General features: G+C 39.4%; 1 protein-coding gene across 1 annotated transcript; it reads left to right on the plus strand.

The window, feature by feature from the left end:
- The first annotated feature begins 291 nt into the window (after positions 1 to 291).
- Positions 292 to 15,974, plus strand: LOC139550663 (desmocollin 2-like protein). The gene is made up of 16 exons (XM_071361689.1): positions 292 to 495; positions 826 to 916; positions 1,122 to 1,321; positions 1,450 to 1,554; positions 6,465 to 6,620; positions 6,711 to 6,855; positions 7,052 to 7,206; positions 7,878 to 8,012; positions 8,194 to 8,379; positions 8,609 to 8,856; positions 9,153 to 9,295; positions 12,670 to 12,894; positions 13,240 to 13,461; positions 13,716 to 13,831; positions 13,951 to 14,283; positions 14,716 to 15,974. Exons 1-16 carry the CDS (start codon positions 433 to 435, stop codon positions 14,911 to 14,913), a joined length of 2,721 nt encoding a protein of 906 aa, XP_071217790.1. The 5' UTR covers positions 292 to 432; the 3' UTR covers positions 14,914 to 15,974.
- The last annotated feature ends 3,937 nt before the right edge of the window (positions 15,975 to 19,911 follow it).

Consider the following 19,911-nt stretch of genomic DNA (forward strand, 5'->3'; position numbering starts at 1 on the left):
CATTACCGATACAATGTTTCCCCCTATTGGTAACATTTGTTCCCTGTGCTTTCTTTCGAAGTAACCCATTTGCTTAGCGTGCATGCCTCACACCAAACCACAAGCTTTGATCACATGATCACATCACGCAGCTGATCACATGTTAATAAAGCATAAATCACACGTCTGTACTGTTATTTTCACAGACGACTAGACGAGGAATGCGTCCCGGCGTCGAGGTAGACAATTGAGTAATCGCGGGCGGGGTACTTACTATGGGCATAGCTCATAAATGAAACCGTCATTCCGATACCTGCAATGGAAGACGCATACGGACACAATTAGGTTACTGTATTTTGATTGGTGTAAGGATATTCCACCCTCTATTCCTCGCCCTTGACAGAAACACTTATACTTCTTGTTCCTGCGTGTGGCGTCGTCACTATAGTCTTGATGTTTGGAATGGTAGTAACAAAAATGGCACGGTACTTAAATGTCAATTTATGCATCTTTTTGGTAAGTACATATGAAATGAAAGTTTTTCTGTAATTGTCACATTTGATTTCGATATGTCAACTACCTTCGAGTCTATGAATGTAATTGAATTGGCAAACGTAACTTTTATTTTGTGCAGTTTTGTAATATTAGACTGTATATCACTGGCAAGGTGCGGCTTGTTGATACATCTACCTATGCAGACTATGTTCTTGAAAATGTAAATGTCTCATTATTTTGGTTCCAATAATAGACAATACAAATAATTACAGTACGATATTTGTAACACAGCTATTGTATGATATGCACGTTGTTAGAATGAACAATATCACTCTCATGTGTTAACTCCAGATTATCTCATGTGTGGACTCCTGCTTTATCCCCGGCTCCATACGAGCAGCAGTACCTCAGACAGTACCAGTTGGGCATGTTATTTCAAAAGGTAGCTAAACATTCACAAATACTCCAGTCCTGTCAAACGTTGTATGTAATTGATACTGAATGAAACAATCAATATAGTCATAAACTTTTTATAACCAGTTGACATCCTTTATCATTCTTAATCATAATCACGTTATCTTGCTTTGGATAAATCATGTTGTTTTTAGTAATTTTATAGTTCATAACATTTCTTTCTCATTGTTCAGTTGATGTCGACAACTGTGACACCAAGACCTTGCACTTTACCTCTTGTGACCCGGACTTCACTGTACAGGCAGATGGAACTATAGTAACAGTCCACATCACTATGGTACCAGCCAACGGCAGGACATTCTCAGTGCAGTTTCAGGACCCCAATGGTCAGAAGAAAAACATGGATGTTTACCTTGTCCAGAACTCTAGAAAAGTAAGGTGGATTCCACATTGGCTTAGAGTAAAATATGTTGAAGATGCTAGTCCCATACTTTTTAAATAGGTACTGTATTATGTTTGTAGTGTCGTGACTTTTTTGTGATTCCCCCCTGCATGTTTCAGGTATTGAAAGACGGTCTACTAAAGCGCTCCAAAAGACGTTGGAGCCCTCTGCCCTTCAACATCATAGAAAACGACGTCCCTCCATTTCCAAAGGAAGTTGATCTGGTAATGTCCTTAAAATAAGTTACAACTTGCATCACATTCTGTCTATTTGAATATGGACAATAAACCTAAGCCTTGTCCATATTTCATGTAATGTAGTCATAACACACTCCTACATGGGCAACAGCCAAATTATCCTCTACCTGTGCTTTCAATTCTCCTTACCCATGTTCCACTTTATTTCAACAATCTTTCTCACTTGTGGCTAAGGCACATTCTGTACCTGTATGCTCCACGCCCTCACCAGATGGTACACACCCATACACACCCAACCACATACATGTATACACAGGATTAGTGGGCACGGTTAATCTATTAATCTAATATCCCAATGGATGTTGGTATTGGATTAATTGTGTGAGTATTCACTTTTTAGAAGAAAATAATATAGGCCTTTTAAAACAATAAAAAGTATGAATTAATTAAAATGAGCCATGTGACATTGCTACACACAAGTATATAACATGACATTTGATATTCTTCATTTAATAAAACAACACACTTTTGAATGTAGTTTTTATGACTTGCGCCCCATAACAAAGACATACCGGTAGTCTACACACGCTTCACACATGTAGCTTGCTGTTATTGTCCCGCAATTAAAGGGGCAGAGGCTCCATGTAAGCCTAGCAGGTGAAGTGGGATATTTCTAATCAATGCAAAATGGAATTAAAATGTCTGAATGAAGTAACCTTAATGAGAAGAAGTAGACTACAATGAGCAACCAACAGCTAGACAGTTTAATCAGAAGGGAGTTGTTGTAGACAATAAACTGTGCAGAAGGGAGTTGTGCTTCAAATATAGCAGTTCTGAAACATCTTTAATTGAGCCTCTCATTCTACTTAATTGCCGGCCTCAACACGTTACGGAGATAGATTCAATTACTGTATAGGATGCTCTGGGACAGGTTGTCTGGATACTGGAAAGACAATACATAGGCAGATGCAAACAGATTATCACCATTAGCAGACAACAGTTCTTGAGGGCTTGAACAAAAAAATCTGTTTGTGATTTCGTTCATACTGGTGAACTGGCGATTGAATTATGTGGTTGCAATATCAAAATATATTATGACACCAGGGGAGTCTCTCAAGTTGCATTTATTTTTATTTAGTTTAATTTGTTTATTGCAGCCCATTTGTGTAGGCTGTTAGCCAGACAAACCCACTAAATTCAACATTAAATAGTGGCTGAATTTATCCTCAAGTCGACTACTTTTTTCCTCATTGTTTGGCTATTTGATGTGTATTTTTTTAAAGTTCTAAATAGCAGCTAAATACAGTATATAGCTATAGATAGTACACTGCATAATGAAAATATAGTAAGCTAGTGTTCTGAGGGTGGAATGACTGTATGTAAGCCTATTATCTGGCATTAATAGACGCACAACTTCCTATCAAAGCTGGGATTGAGGGTGGCTCATGTCATGCAGGTTCAGGTAGCCTATACAGGACAGTTGTATATTCTAAAAATCCATTGGTATCTGATTAGTACTGTAAGGGAATTCTGCACTATGTTATACAAGAGACCACAGGAAACTTCTTTGATCAGAGGTTAGTTTGTTTAATAAGGATTGCAAGCCGGATTGCAACCCGGAGTATAATCACAGGTAGAATTGTAATGTATAGATATAATAACATTTCTTACAGTATGCTGTTACATCAAACATTTATTAAGTCCGACCTTGCGGAGTTCCAGAGAAACTGTTACACTAGTCCAAGGACAAAGCGCACAGCAAAATTATAGCCTCAATTAGCCTTGCTAGTTGGCTAACTCATGGGTACCGTTGCTAGCGACTAGCTTCTTTACATCGCTTTGATGCAGTCAAGACGGGCACTACCAGATGGTATAATCGATAACCTTTGTCAACCCAGTATCACAGGTTATTGTGAAATAGACACAAATTGTTTATTGGAAATTCGTGACAGACACTTTTCGTGTGCCTGTTATGAATTTCAAATAAGTAATTTGTGTCTATTTCACAATAAGATGTGATAGTGTGTTGAGTTAGTTTAACTAGCACAAATATGGCTACTTTCTCTCAATTCAATTTAAGTGCTTTATTGGCATGGGAAACATATGTTAACATTTCCAAAGCAAGTGAAGAAGATAATAAACAAAAGTGAAATAAACAATAAAAATGAACAGTTAACATTACACTCACAGAAGTTCCAAAATAATAAAGACATTTCAAATGTCAAATTATGTCTATATACAGTTTTGTAACAATGTGCAAATAGTTAAATTACAAAATGGAAAATAAATAAACATAAATATGGGTTGTATTTTCAATGGTGTTTGTTCTTCACTGGTTGCCCTTTTCTTGTGGCAACAGGTCACAAATATTGCTGCTGTGATGAGTCACTGTGGTATTTCACCCAGTAGATATGGGAGTGCATCAATATTGGGTTTGTTTTCAAATTCTGTGTGGATCTGTGTAATCTGAGGGAAACATGGGTCTCTAATATTGTCATACATTTGGCAGGTGCTTAGGAAGTGCAGCTCAGTTTCCACCTCATTTTGTGGGCAGTGTGCAAATAGCCTGTCTTCTCTTGAGAGCCAGGTCTGCCTATGGCGGCCTTTCTCAATAGCAAGGCTATGCTCACTGAGTCTGTACATAGTCAAAGCTTTCCTTAAATTTGGGTCAGTCACAGTGGTCAAGTATTCTGCCACTATGTACTCTCTGTTTAGGGCCAAATAGAATTCTAGTTTGCTTAGTTTTTTGTTAATTCTTTCCAATGTGTCAAGTAATTATCTTTTTGTTTTCTCATGATATGGTTGGATGAAAATGTGTTGCTGTCCTGGGGCTCTGTGGGGTCTGTTTGTGTTTGTGAAAATAGCCCCAGGACCAGCTTGCTTAAGGGACTCCTCTCCAGGTTCATCTCTCTGTAGGTGATGGATTATTTATGGAAGGTTTGGGAATCGCTTCCTTTTAGGTGGTTGTAGAATTTAACGTCTCTTTTCTGGATTTTGATAATTAGCGGGTATCGGCCTAATTCTGCTCTGCATGCATTATTTGGTGTTTTATGTTGTACACAGAGGATATTTTTGCAGAATTCTGCATGCAGAGTCTCAATTTAGTGTTTATCTCATTTTGTGAATTCTTGGTTGGTGAGCGGACCCCAGACCTCACAACCATAAAGGGCAATGTGTTCTATAACTGGATTCAAGTATTTTTAACCAGATCCTAATTGGTATGTCGAATTTTATGTTAGTTTTGATGGCAAGGCCCTTCTTGCCTTGTCCCTCAGCTCGTTCACAGCTTTGTTGAAGTTACCTGTGGCGCTGATGTTTAGGCCAAGGTATGTCTTTTTTTTGTGTGCTCTAGGGCAACGGTGTCTAGATGGAATCAGACCCTTATGCCAAATTGACATTTTTTAAATCAACAAAGCATGAGAAGACTTTGCCTTTGTTTTGGTTTGTTTGTTTGTCAATTAACGTGTCTGTCGTACAGTCATTTGGTTAAAAGCCAATTTGACATTTGCTCAGTACATTGTTTTCACTGAGGAAATGTACGAGTCTGCCATTAATGATAATGCAGAGGATTTTCCCAAAGTTCCCGTTGACGCATATCCCACGGTGGTTATTGGGGTCAAATTTGTCTCCACTTTTGTGGATTGGGGTGATCAGTCCTTGGTTCCAAATATTGGGGAAGATGCCAAAGCTAAAAATGATGTTAAAGAGTTTAAGTATAGCCAATTAGGCTGTCATTGTAAGTAAGAATTTGTTTTTAACTGACTTGCCTAGTTAAATAAAATAAAACATTTGTTGTCTGGATATTTTATCATTTCATTGAGGATATCATCAACACCACAGGCCTTTTGGATTGGAGGGTTTGTATTTAGTCCTGTAGTTCATTTAATGTAATTGGAGAATTCAATGGGTTCTGGTAGTCTTTAATAGTTGATTCTAAGATTTGTATTTGATCATGTAAATATTTTTGCTGTTATTTGTTATAGGGACAAAAAGATTGGAGATGTGGTTTACCCATACATCTCCGTTTTGGATAGATAACTCTTCGTGTTGTTGTTTGTTTAGTGTTTTCCTTTTTTTCCAGAAGTGGTTAGAGTCTATGGATTCTTCAATTACATTGAGCTGATTTCTGACGTGCTGTTCCTTCTTTTCCTGTAGTGTATTTCTGTATTGTTTTAGTGATTCACCATAGTGAAGGTGTAGACTCAGGTTTTCTCTACATTTTGCAAAACAGAAATGGTCATACACGCCTAGCAAGTAAAAGGTCTAAAGCATTATAATTGTTGACTAAGTGTTACTAAGGCTGTGTCAAAAGACCAATTACTGGCAAAATATCAGAATTGGGCTGCCTGTGTAAACACTAGGGATGGGTATTAGAAATATTTTCACTATTCAAATAATATCATGATTTTTGGAGAGGATATCGAAATACATGTGTGCTTTCTGTGAAACCTTTGAGTAAAGTTATTCTAAACAGCACTTGTTTGCTGCGCGATTCGGGAGAGCTGCAGCAGGGCGTGGGAAGGGCTTCGGTCAATGTGTGTGAGATGGGAGGTAGGAAGATCAGACCTATGCCCCTCCTGCCCACCCCATACCCCCCACTCCCGCCAAAAGGGCCTCAACATGGAAGTCACACATATGCCCAGGCTGTGATCAGGCAAACAGGCCCAACCCCCCACTCTTACACTAGCCCAAGCCAATGACATGTACCAGATGCTCAGCAGGCTCTGCTCACACTTACTGGTCTGAGGCCAAACAATATGACTAACAATAATGGCAAATGGTTTGATAAAGATTGCAAAAACCAAAGAAAGAAATTGGGAAACATATCCAACCAAAAACATATCATTACTGTACAATTTTCTAACCCGAATGATATGATTATCCCACTGGTTGTTGAAGCTTGACCCCAGATAATATTTGATTGTTTTCTGGTCTAGGTTGCATCTGATTCTTCTGCCGCATACAATGTGTACTACACCCTCAGTGGGCCTGGTGTGACAGAGAACCCTGTGGGTGTGTTTAGTGTGGTAAGGGAAACTGGGATGCTGAAGGTCCACAAAGCTGTCGACCGTGAGATTACCCCTCAGTTTATAGTGAGTAGTAGACAACAATTATTGCTTTATTATTTAATAATTGATTAATTGATTATCTATGATGATAAAACATGACATCTCTTTTTTCAGTTTCAAGCCAGAGTGTTTGACAGATACACCAACCAGGAGACAGACTTACCATTACCCATCACAGTGAATGTAGAAGATGTGAATGACAATGCACCAACTTTCACTGGCCAACTGCAGTTTACTGTGCTGGAACACAGCAGCACAGGTGAGAAACATACAGCTGAAGTAATACATACCAGAGTGCCTTTAGCCTCTGTAATACAGTACATAGAAAAAGTGCCATATGTTTCACAAATTAGTACATTTACAGATACATTTGTCACACATCCAGACATTCATTTGAAACAGGAACTTGTGGATATGAACTAATAGCCTGTGTGTTGTGACGTATTCCATTGCAGGTACCATTGTGGGGAAGGTGAATGCCACAGACAAAGACGAGCCTGGTACAGACCACACTAAGATCAGGTACTCCCTCCTCTCTGGGACCAACCTGTTCTTCATCAACCCAGAGACAGGAGTCATCAGCACCAAAACAGACACTCTTGACAGAGAGGTGAGAGTTAGTCACCTCTTCGTACTTTCAAATTATCTCACTTAGTTTTCCAGGGTTCCACACTGCTATCATTGTTTGAATTATTCATGTTTTAATATACACTGAGTGCACAGAACATTAGGAACATTTGCTCTTTCCCTGACATAGACTGACCAGGTGAATCCAGGTGAAAGCTACGATCCCTTGTTGATGTCACCTGTTAAATCTACTTCAATCAGTGTAGATGAAGGGGAAGAGACAGGTTAAAGAATAATTGTTAAGCCTTGAGACAATTGAGACATGGATTGCGTGTGTGTGCCATTCAAAGGGTGAATGAGCAAGACAAAAGATTTCAGTGCCTTTGAACAGGGTATGGTAGTAGGTGCCAGGTGCACCCGTTTGAGTGTGTCAAGAACAGCAACGAGGTTGGATTTTTCAACAGTTTCCCGTGTGTATCAAGAATGTTCCACCACCAAAGGACATCCAGCCGACTTGACACAAATGTGGGAAGCTTTGGAGTCAACATGGGCCAGAATCCCTGTGGAACGCTTTCAACACCTTGTAGAGTCCATGCCCCAACAAATTGAGGCTGTTCTGAAGGCAAAATAGGTGCAACTCAATATTGGGAAGGTGTGTTGTGCACTCAATGTAATATTTGAACTAAATGTATATTTTGGTATTTTGTTTTTCAGGTGAAAGACAAGCATTTAGTGACAGTGGAGATCAGAGACATGAATGGCGCCATGAATGGTCTATCCAACACGGCTACAGCCACAATAGTGTTGGGAGATATCAACGACAACCCTCCCACTTTTACAAAGACATCTGTAAGTAAAAAATTATAATCTTGAACATTTTTTTTCTTCAGTAATGACATTTTTGTATCGCCGTTTATTTGGCAGCAAAACAATAGTAATGGTGAAAACGTGCTATATTTTGTTTGCTATAGAGTATGGATATTCAATATACCTCAGTCAGATAATTGAACATGCTGCTTTCCTCTTGCAGTATAATGTGAGTGTTATGGAGAACCAAGAGAAAGGCCTCATCCTCAGAATCCCTATTGAAGACAAGGACTTAATAAACACACCAAACTGGAACTCTGAGTTCATCATCACCAAGGGGAACGAAAATGGGAACTTCAGGATTGAAAGAGACCCCAAAACAAATGAAGGACTAATTTACCTAACAAAGGTGAGTTGGTACTCACAATGAAACTATATTTTTGATCTGATCTTGACTTTCATATTTATTTTTAAAATAAGGCAAACATAATTTCGGCAAACTATCCCATAACATAAAGACAGTCAAAATATTGAACCAAAATACTTATTTACTCTTGTACAATGACATCGTCATTGATGGCAGATAGTACAATAATAATGCAATAAAATGACACTCCTTCTCTTCGCTGTGTCACCAGCCTCTAGACTACGAGAAGACCAAGAACCTAAAGCTGGAGGTGTTGGCCCGTAACCAGGCTGAGCTGAGTGGGACCAATGCCAAGTGGGTGTCCATCCCTGTGGATGTCACAGTGGGGGACGTGGACGAGGGACCAGAGTTCACTGCCCCCACCGTACGATTTACTGTCCAGGAAAATACTCCAAACGACACCCTGATCGGAACATACACTGCCGTAGACCCAGAGACCAAGAGCAGCGCTGGCATCAAGTAAGATCTTAGTTTACCTCAATGTCATACTTTATTAGCCTGGTCCCAGATCTGTTTGTGCAGTCTTGCCATATGACCATAGGAGATGGCATATTGTCTGACCATATTGATAATGGTCATAGTAATAATATGATGTTATAGCAAGTAAGGTCAGAATGTGTTTCAATAGAAAATAGAGGTACTGTGAAATATGGTATGCCATGTTTTTTTTCTCTCTCCAGCACTTGATGGCAGAATTGCACCATGATGCTCATGAATGCTTTAATGCCGTCTTCTCTCTCTCTGTTCCCTCTCAGGTATTACAAGGTCTCAGACCCGGCTTCATGGATCAATGTCGATGAAAGCACTGGACAGCTGAAGATCGCCAACACAATCGACAGGGAATCCCACTTTGTAGTGGATGGTGTTTACAACGTCACTATGAAAGCTGTGGATGCCAGTAAGTAGATGTTGTTACACATTGTCTCGCATGTGTCTTTATTACATTTCTGTGTAGTCAGATATGCACCACTATTTGGATGATCTTAACTCATCTATTGCTTTGAAAAACTTTGGGCCTGGTAGCATAAAACATCTTAAGTGTTTCCTTTAAGGATTTACCCTTACCTGAGGGAATTGTTTAAAGGCGTTGCATAGAGCCCCTCAAATGTTTTCCTTTAGTAAGGGCATACTTAAGGGATTTTACCCCAGAGTTTCTAAACCCAGAGGCGCAACATCACGAGACTTCCGGGAACGCTTGCAAAACAGACTAAACAGACCAGGCTGGAGATTGGGCTTTGAGATGTCAATGAGTGAAATGAAAAATTCTTCCTTAGTTGTTAGTTTTCTCTATCTAAAGGCACAATCTAGATTTGAGCCAATGTCGTAAGTAGTTGAACATGTTATTACTCCAACCTCATGAGGGGAAAACTGACACGCTTTCATTTGAGTCAAAAACAACTTTATATCGAAGGAGTGCCTTTGCTTTGACTGCCTGCACATGCGCAGTTCGGTGCGGGACAACCGTTAGACCCGAAGATTTGTTTCTGGGCATGAGGTTAAATAGCCAACGTCACCATTACATCGCCTACATGTGTGATCGGGGATTTCTAGTTTTACAGTAGTTTGAAAGCATGTATGGCAGAATAAGTATATGGTTACCATGGAGACGACCATCACTGGCTGACTGTCTCGTCAAAGAGATCACATTTATTTTACGAGATCGCAAAATAGAACTACATTCAAGACAGGAGAAACAAATTGATTCAGAAGATAATAAAACATGTTTCTTGTAGATTTTTTTCTCAAGTTGTTTCTATTACTTTCTAGCATGTCAAGCTAACTTACAGAGTACGTAGCTGGCTACAGTGCCTTCAGAAATTATTCATACCCCTTGACTTATTCCACATTTTGTTGTGTTAGACTGATTTAAAAAATGTATTTAAAAAAAATGCTCACCCATCTACACACAATACCGCATAATGACAAAGTGAAAACATGTTTTGGAAATATTTGCTAATTTATAGAAAATGAAATCTCTAATTTACATAAGTATTCACACCCATGAGTCAATACAGGTTAGAATCACCTTTGGCAGCGATTACAGCTGTGAGTCTTTCTGGGTAAGTCTCTAAGAGCTTTGCACACCTGGATTGTACAATATTTGCACATTTTCTTTTTTTTAATTCTTCAAGTTCTGTCAAGTTGGTTATTGTTAGACAGACATGTTCAAGTCTTGCCATAGATTTTCCTGCTGATTTAAGTCAGGATGTAAGTTTGGAATATTTTTTTTATTCTGTACAGGCTGTCTTTTCACTCTGCAATTTAGGTTAGTATTGTGGAGTAAATACATTGTTGTTGATCCACCCTAAGTTTTCTCCTATCACAGCCATTAAACTCTGTAACAGTTTTAAAGTCACCATTGGCCTCGTTGTGAAATCCCTGAGCGGTTTCCTTCCTCTTCGGCAACTGAGTTAGGAAGGACACCTGTATCTTTGTAGTGACTGGGTGTATTGATACACCATCCAAAGTGTAATTAATAACTTCGCCATGCTCAAAGGGATATTCAATGTCTGCTTGTTTCATGTTTACCCATCTATCAATCGGTGCCCTTCTTTGCAAGGCAGCTTTGTGGTTGAATCTGTGTTTAAAATGCACTGCTCGACTGAGGGACCTTACAGATAATTGTATGTGTGGGGTACAGAGATGAGGTAATCATTTAAAAAATCATGTTAAACACTCTTATTGCACGCAGAGTAAGTCCATGCAACTTATTATGACTTGTTAAGCAAATGTTTACTCCTGAATTTATGTAGGCTTGCCATAACAAAGGGGTTGAATACTTACTGACTCAGGACATTTCAGCTTCTCATTTTTAATTAATTTGTACAAATTTCTAAAAACATAATTCCACTTTGACCTTATGGGGTATTGTGTGTAGGCCAGTAACACACAATCTCAATTTCAGGCTGTAACACAACAAAATCTGGAAAAAGTCAAGGGGTGTGAATACTTTCTGAAGGCAATGTAATTAGCTAGCTAGATGTATACCTAGCTAGCTGGTTGATGTTTTTTCTGCTTCCAGGGCAGAGGAAAGCAGGAGTTGGAACTGAAATTATTTTCCAATAGTATTGTTCTGGTTCTAACCCCCCAAAAAGTAATGGTTTATATCGTTCCTTTTAAAACCACTGAAATATATATTTTTTTTACATTTAGCTCAACATTAAATTACTTAACCAATCAAATTTTATTGGTCACATACACATGGTTAGCAGATGTTAATGGGAGTTTAGCGAAATGCTTGTGCTTCTAGTTCCGATTATGCAGTAATATCTAACAAATTCACAACAACTACCTTATACACAAATGTAAAGGAATTAATATGTACATACAAATATATGGATGAGCGATGGCGTGCGGCATAGGCAAGATGCAGTAGATGGTGTTGAATACAGTATGTACATATGAGATGAGTAATGTAGGATATGTAGACATTATTAAAGTGGCGTTATTTAAAGTGACTAGTGATACCTTTTAAGTCCATTTATTTAAGTGGCCAGAGATTTGAGTATGTATGTTGACAGCAGCCTCTCTATGTTAGTGATGGCTGTTTAACAGTCTGATGGCCTTGAGATAGAATAGTGCATGCAGAGCAGCTAGCTGACAAGCTGTAGCCTAGTTGTTTACATACATTGGACAGACACGTGTAGGGTGTGAGATGTGACTGAAGATCGAGAGAGGGTGGAGGAGGCTTGGCTTGAAGCGCTGGGCATCTTATGACATGCATTATCTGAATTAGGCCCACAGAATGGAACTTTGAATGTCTTTCATCTTCCGAGAGTTGGCTTTACGTTGGTCAAAGCGTGTGTGTGTGTGGAGAGCAGCACCAGAATTCAAATTAAAACACGTCTTACCTTTTTGTAGTTAATAAATTCAATGTTAAACGTGATCACTATAGTATCCTCAACTAGCATTGAAAAAGTTAATCCATTCTTCTCTAATTAAACATCTCTCCCTAATTTCTGAAAAACGCTTGTAACGTCAGTAGCCTATGGTTCGGAGGGAAAGGGGAGATAGAATGCAACTGAATGCATTCAACTGAAATATGTCTTCTGCATTTAACACAACCCCTCTGAATCAGAGGTGTGGGGAGCTGCCTTAATCCACATCATCAGCGCCCGGGGAACAGTGGAGTTAACTGCCTTGCTCAGGGGCAGAACGACAGAGTTTTACCTTGTCGGCTCGGGGATTTGATCCAGAAACCTTTCTCACAATAAAAATCAGCAAGAAGGCATTGTGTTATCTTGTTTCTTACATATGTCTCCTTTCTCCTAGGTCGGAAGACAGGAACAGGGACGGTGATTATTCAAGTGGAAGACATGAACGACCACGTCCCAGACATCCTCTCTAAAGACCTGGTGTTGTGTGAGAAGGATAGGGGAGAGATGGGCTCTGTGCTGGTGGTAGCAGAAGACAAGGACCAAGCTCCCTTCTCCGCCCCCTTCAGCTTCAAACTGGGAGAGAAGCATGATGACAATTGGGCTGTGAAGCCACTTAACAGTATGAAAATGATTCCTACCTCCTGACTCCATTGCATCTCTATATTAATTGATGTCTTGCAAATGTGATTGAAAAAGGGATGCAGTTATTTAATGGGAAGAAGTCCATAAATGTACAACTTGTATCTTATAATTATAAGTGTCATACATTCTTGAATACAACTTTAAAGCCGAAATGCTCTCTAGAGATGCAACCTCAACAGAGCCACCTTGCACAGCACCTGTTAACTGACATTCTTTAGTGACATTTTTTTAGAGCCAGGAGTTTTAGTCCTTATAGTGTCATCTCACCTGGAAATCTAGTACAAAAACTCCTGTTCCTAACAACAGTGTATTTCCTCCTCAGGCACTGCAGTGATGTTGGAGCAAACTAAGGAGCTCCCTACCGGCCTATATACTGTCCCCCTGATGGTGGAGGACCTGCAGGGCTTTGGAAGTACCCAGACTGTGACGGTCCGGATCTGCAGCTGCAGGAACGGAGCGTGTCTGGCCCAACAGAACTCCACATCTTTGGGGGTGTGGGCCATCCTGGCCATGTTGCTCGGTCTGGCTTTGCTACTTCTACTCTGTGAGTCTCCACTGGGCTATTATGGACATTCATATTACTTATGTAGGCCTGACAGGTTGGTGTCAAAGCAAATAATAAGATAGGACAACATATAAAACTGATGAGATATTAGAAATTGAATGGTGAAGTCTTAAATAGCTGACATCAGCTAGTATAGCTGTATTCCTTAACAAATTACTTGTGCGTCTTGTCCATCTGACAGCCTTGTTGTTGCAGTGCCACTCACACACTTTCTTGTTGGTTCTTTATCGCAGGTATCCTTTGTGCACTCGTGTGTGTGACGAAGAATGAGAAAATGGAGCTGGAGGATGTGGGAGACAGTGGTGGTATCCTGCTGACGTCTAACATTGAGGCCTTAGGGGATGCAGTGGTAAGGCTGTCATAATGAAAGTATTACGAACACATTTCTCATGGTCATGAAATCAGAGCAGATTTCAGTGTTACATCCTCATTTGTATTCATCTGTTTTTTTATATGTCTCCTCTTTAGGATTCAAATCTCATCATTGTTCCAAAGTCTGGGATTGACCGTTCCGTGAAGGGATCAATGATTGACATGGGGTGGGCTGGAGCAAAGAACTTGGGTAAGATGGGAGGAGGCCTGGGCACTCAACAGCAGTCCGGCAGCAGCGTCATTGTGACCGATATGCAGAATGGCTTCTCCGACCAATACAACGGCAGTCAATACGGTGCACAAAATGGCGGTGGACAATATGGTGTAGATCAATATGGTGGCGGACAATATGCCAGTGGCAATATGACTTTTGACAACACACGTTTCATGAAGTTCAACTGGCAAACCAACGGGCTGTTTCTACAAAAGGTAAAACAACTCAAACCATGTCAATGTGTTTTACTTTAGTCTGAGTAAACACCGTAAATGGATAATATTGTCAGGATCACATTTTCTGCCTTTTCTCTAAGGTTTAATATAATTCTTACTATTGGTGAAAGCCTAGACAATTCCGATGTGTAATGTTGGCTTACTTATTGGCTAAACCCTTGGCTTCTTTGTCAGCTTTCATGTATGGTCTGGTTGGTGAAAGGTTTGTCTGTTCTCAGTGTAATATCCTGTGGAAGGATGTAATATCACCTACTGTAATATCTTCCTCCCCCCTTCGGGCTAGTCCTTGTCTGCTCCCTATGGACTAATAACAACATGCATTCTCCTCTCTCCACCTCGTCTTTTACCTTGTCTGCTACCATGTCCATCCTGTCTCGTATCATGTTTACCTGGTCTACCTTTTCTTTGCAGAAGTTGGCTTACCTAGGGACGGAAGAGGAGGGACGGTACGCCGATGACATCATCCACGCGTACGGCTTCGAGGGGGTGGGGTCTCCAGCTGGCTCGGTGGGCTGCTGCAGTGACCAAGTCAACCAGGAAGACCTGGACTTCCTGAACACACTGGGGCCAAAGTTCAAGGTGTTAGCTGAGGTCTGCAATAACAAATGAACCAGGAAGATCTATTGCAATATTGTTTTTACTACAGAAAGTGTTCTCTCATGTATGTTTTTTGTTAATTATTATGAATTATCAGAGGGTTGGCATGCTTTTATTATCAAGGGTGATACAAAACATTGAGTCAGTCATCACACTGAATTGCTCAAACTGTTTGTTGGTTGGAGCCTTTTTGCACTGGAAAGTACTATGTATTGTAAATAGTGTACATTTAGTGATTTAAGTGCCAAAGATAAGATTTTTTCAAATTTGTAAATTGTGGTAAAAGTTTCAGTGTTTTTTTTATGAGATGCTGATGCAGTTTCAGTGTTTTTTTTATGAGATGCTGTAAAAACAGTACTTGAATGTTAGATTAGATGAGATTTTTCTAATTACCTATGAACTGAATGGGGTACAAACATGACTAAATAAGTTCTATATTTTTCTTTCAATGTTGGATGACCTGAATAATTACGCCTTGCACTTATTGTCCCATTGTACATTATGTACAAGTCAACACATGATAATGAAATAAGTAGAGTGAATGTGACCATCTAAAGCAGACTGTATGTAATCCAATCATTTTTAAAAGACTGTTTGTGTGAGATTCTAAATGGCATTTCTCATCACTTTTTAGCCATCAGAGTAAAACTGCCTTGTCGATTAGGCTACATTGGGGCTTCCACGTTGAATTTGTCACAAAATTCTATTGTCTGTCCAATTCATTTTATTCTTATGGTTGATTGGTGGCAGAAAAAGCCTTGTGTTTAGACTAGAATAGAATGTTCTGGGTACTTCTGTTTACAATAGAAGGTGCTTCTGTTTAGAATAGGAAGTTATTGGTGCTTCTGTTTAGAATAGAAGGTTAAAATATAATTATTTTTAGGATGCATGTGAAATATTTAAAATTGGCCAAATATAACAGTACCAGTCAAAAGTTTGGACACACCTACTCATTCAAGGTTATTTTTTCTTTATTTTTACTATTTTCTACATTGTAGATTAATAGTGAAGATATCAAAACTATGAAATATCACATATGTAATCATGTAGTAACCAATAAAGTGTTAAACAAATTCTTCAAAGTAGCCACCCTTTTGCCTTGACAGCTTTTCACACTCTTAGCATTCTCTCAACCAGCTTCATGAGGATTGCTTTTCCAACAGTTTTGATTGAGTTCCCACATATGCTGAGCACTTGTTGACTGCTTTTCCTTCACTCTGCGGTCCAACTCATCCCAAACCATCTCAATTGGTCTGAGGTCAGGTGATTGTGGAGGCCAAGTCAACTGATGCAGCACTCCATCACTCTCCTTGGTCAAATAGCCCTTAAACAGCCTGGAGGTGTGTTTTGGGTCATTTTCCTGTTGAAAAACAAATGATAGTCCCACTAAGCGCAAACCAGATGGGATGCCGTATCACTGCAGAATGCTGTGGTAGCCATGCAAGACAATGACCCAAAACTGTGCCTTGAATTCTAAATAGATTACTGACAGTGTCACCAGAAAAGCACCCCCACACCATCACACCTCCTCCTCCATGCCCTCACAGTGGGAATCACACATGTGGAGATCATCCGTTCAGCTACTCTGTGTCTCACAAAGAAAATAAATTCCCCAAATTAACTTTTAACAAGGCACACCTGTTAATTGAAATGCATTCCAGGTGACTACCTCATGAAGCTGAAGGCAAAGGGTGGTTATTTTTAAGAATCTCAAATATGAAATATTTTGGGATTTGAGATTTGTTTAACATATTTTACATATACTACATGATTCCATATGTGTTACTTCATAGTTTTGATGTTCTTATACAATGTAGGAAATAGTAAAAATAAAGAAAAACCCTTGAATCAGTAGGTGTGTCCAAATTTTTGACTGGTACTGTATATATATATTTTCTTAACTTCTCTGAGATATGTGGGACGGTAGCGTCCCACTTGGCCAAAAGCTAGAAAAAATGTAGCGCGCCAAATTCAAATATATTACTATAAAAATCAATCTTTCATGAAATCACACATGAAAGACACCAAATTAAAGCTACACATGTTGTGAATCCAGCCAACATGTTTGATTTCAAAAATGATTCACGGCGAAAGCACACCAAACGATTATGTTAGCTTAGTACATAGCCACAGAAAAACACAGCCATTTTCCCAGCGAAAGATAGTAGTCACAAAAAGCAGAAATAGAGATAAAATTAATCACTAACCTTTGATGATCTTCATCAGATGACACGCTCTCCCAATATTCCCTTACCTTTGCATTCTGATGAAGATCATCACTCCCAGTAATCCTAGTTCCACAATAAATCGTTGTTTTGTTCGATAATGTCCATTACTTATGTCTAAGTAGCTACTTTTGCTAGCATGTTTAGTGCACATGTCCAAACGCTCGCGCAAATGCAGGCGAACTCGGACGAAAACTTCAAAAAGTTATATAACAGGTCGAATAAACTGGTCAAACTAAGTAGAGAATCAATCTTCAGGATGTTGTTATCATAACTATCCAATAACGTTCCAACCGGAGCATTCCTTCATGTCTGTAGAAGTTATGGAACGCAAGGCGATATCATGAGGAAAGCGCCTGACCAGGAACTGGCAATCTGCCAGACCACTGACTCATTCCCCTCCCATCCGGCCCCACAACACAGCATAAGCTTCATTCCACGTTCTACAGACTGTTGACATCTAGTGGAAGGCGTAGGAAGTGCAAACAGATCCATATTACAGGGAATTGAATCGGCGATGAGTTGAACATTGACTAGTCTCAGAATTGTCACTTCCTGTTTGGATTTTCTCTCAGGTTTTTGCCTGCCATATGAGTTCTGTTATACTCACAGGCATCATTCAAACAGTTTTAGAATCCAATAGTAATAATAATATGCATACATTAGCATCTGGGACAGAGTAGGAGGCAGTTCACTATGGGCACGCAATTCATCCAAAAGTGAAAATGCTGCCCCCTATCACAAAGAAGTTGTTAAATACGTTTCAACATATATTACGGAATGTATTTAAAATGTACACTGGGTGTACAAAACATTAGGAACGTCTGCTATTTCTATGACATACTGTAGACTGACCAGGTGATCCCTTATTGGTGTCACTTATTAAATCCACTTCAATCAGTGTAGACAAACGGGAGGAGACAGGATGAACCAGACTTGTGGAGGTCTACACATTTTTTCTGAGCTCTTGGCTGATTTCTTTTGATTTTCCCATGATGTCAGGCAAAGAGGTACTGAGTTTGAAGGTAGGCCTTGAAATACATCCAAAGGTACTCCTCCAATAGGCTAATTGACATCATTTGAGTCAATCAGAAGCTTCTAAAGCCATGACGTCATTTTCGGGAATTTTCCAGTCTGTTAAAGGCACAGTCAACTTAGTGTATGTAAACTTCTAACCCACTGGAATTGTGATACAGTGAATTATAAGTGAAATAATCTGTACGTAAACAACTGTTGGGAAAATTACTTGTGTCATGCACAAAGTAGATGTCCTAACCGACTTGCCAAAACTCTAGTTTGTTAACAAGAAATTTGTGGAGTGGTTGAAAAATGAGTTTTAATGACTCCAACCTAAGTGTATGTAAACTTCCGACTTCAACTGTATGTATCAAGAATGGTCATCCAGTCAACTTGAAACAGCTGTGGGAACATTGGAGTCAACATGGGCCAGCATCCCTGTGGAATGCTTTTGACACCTTGTAGAGTCCATGCCTCGACAAATTGAGGCTATTCTGATTGTAAAAGGGGTTGCAATAAATGTACTGTAGTGACTCCTTGTATAATACCACCCATATTGAATTTAAAAGCGTTATATGAAATGAAGTGCCCTTTATGTCACGATCGTCGTAAGGAATGGACCATGGTGCAGCGTGGTAGGCGTACATTATTCTTTAATAAATGAATGTCGAACAAAAACAACAAAACGAACAACCAAACGAAACGTGAAGCTATACAACTAGCGCTGACAGGCAACTAAACATAGACAAGATCCCACAAACACAAATGAGTAAATGGCTACCTAAATATGATCCCCAATCAGAGACAACGATAAACAGCGGCCTCTGATTGGGAACCATATCAGGCCACCATAGAAATACAATATCACCTAGATGACCCACCCAAGTCACTATCACGCCCCAACCAACACAGAGAAAAAACAGCTTACTATGGTCAGGGCGTGACACTTTAATATGTCTATTAATTCTCGATTTAATATGGTGAAACTATTCCTTTTTAAATTTACATGTTACAACATTTAATGGGTTAAGAATAAAACGTCAAACCTGTTACCCATAGGCAGACATGCTAGACATGTTTTAACAATTTAAAACATTTTGTGAATCTTGCATTCAATTGCCCCTCCTTGTTGCACACAACAAACTTCCATCCCCCTGTCACAAGGGGATTGATGACGCATTCACATTTTAGTCGGAACAAGGAAACTCTGACATTTCCGGCTTGCTAATTGGTTGTAGCTATACACTCGCCACTTTCAACCAGTTAGAGTTTTCTGGTTTCGACTAGCACGTGAACATGGTATAGTTCATGGCTGATTTAACTAGTAATTACCAGTTGGAAGACCGTTCAAGTGGATTTTCCCCAGATGTGATAAATTCCCACTTCCCACTTGGTTGTGAACACACCATAACACCTTTAACCATCCGCTGTAGAGCTGTGTAATACCACTCATTGGAATTGGAAGCACAAGAACAAGACCTACAATTGACATATTTTGGAGTGTTGTATGATGTATAGTTTTTGTTTAAATCGATAAAAACGAGAGTTAAAAATAATAAAAATAGCCTAGTGCCACCCGATCGTTATTATTTTTCATTATTTAATTAAGCTGAAGAGAGGCACTTACAATAGTCTTTTTTTCCCTCTTGAGATGGGAAACGTGTTTTGTATGAAGTTGAACATGTGCTCTTTACCACAGAATGGTAAAATGAGGTGAAATCAAAAGGTTTTCTTTTACTCACAATCACAATTTCAATGATATCACTGC

This window comes from Salvelinus alpinus, chromosome 23 (genome assembly GCF_045679555.1).
Source record: "Salvelinus alpinus chromosome 23, SLU_Salpinus.1, whole genome shotgun sequence".
In the NCBI taxonomy this organism is placed as follows: domain Eukaryota; kingdom Metazoa; phylum Chordata; class Actinopteri; order Salmoniformes; family Salmonidae; genus Salvelinus; species Salvelinus alpinus.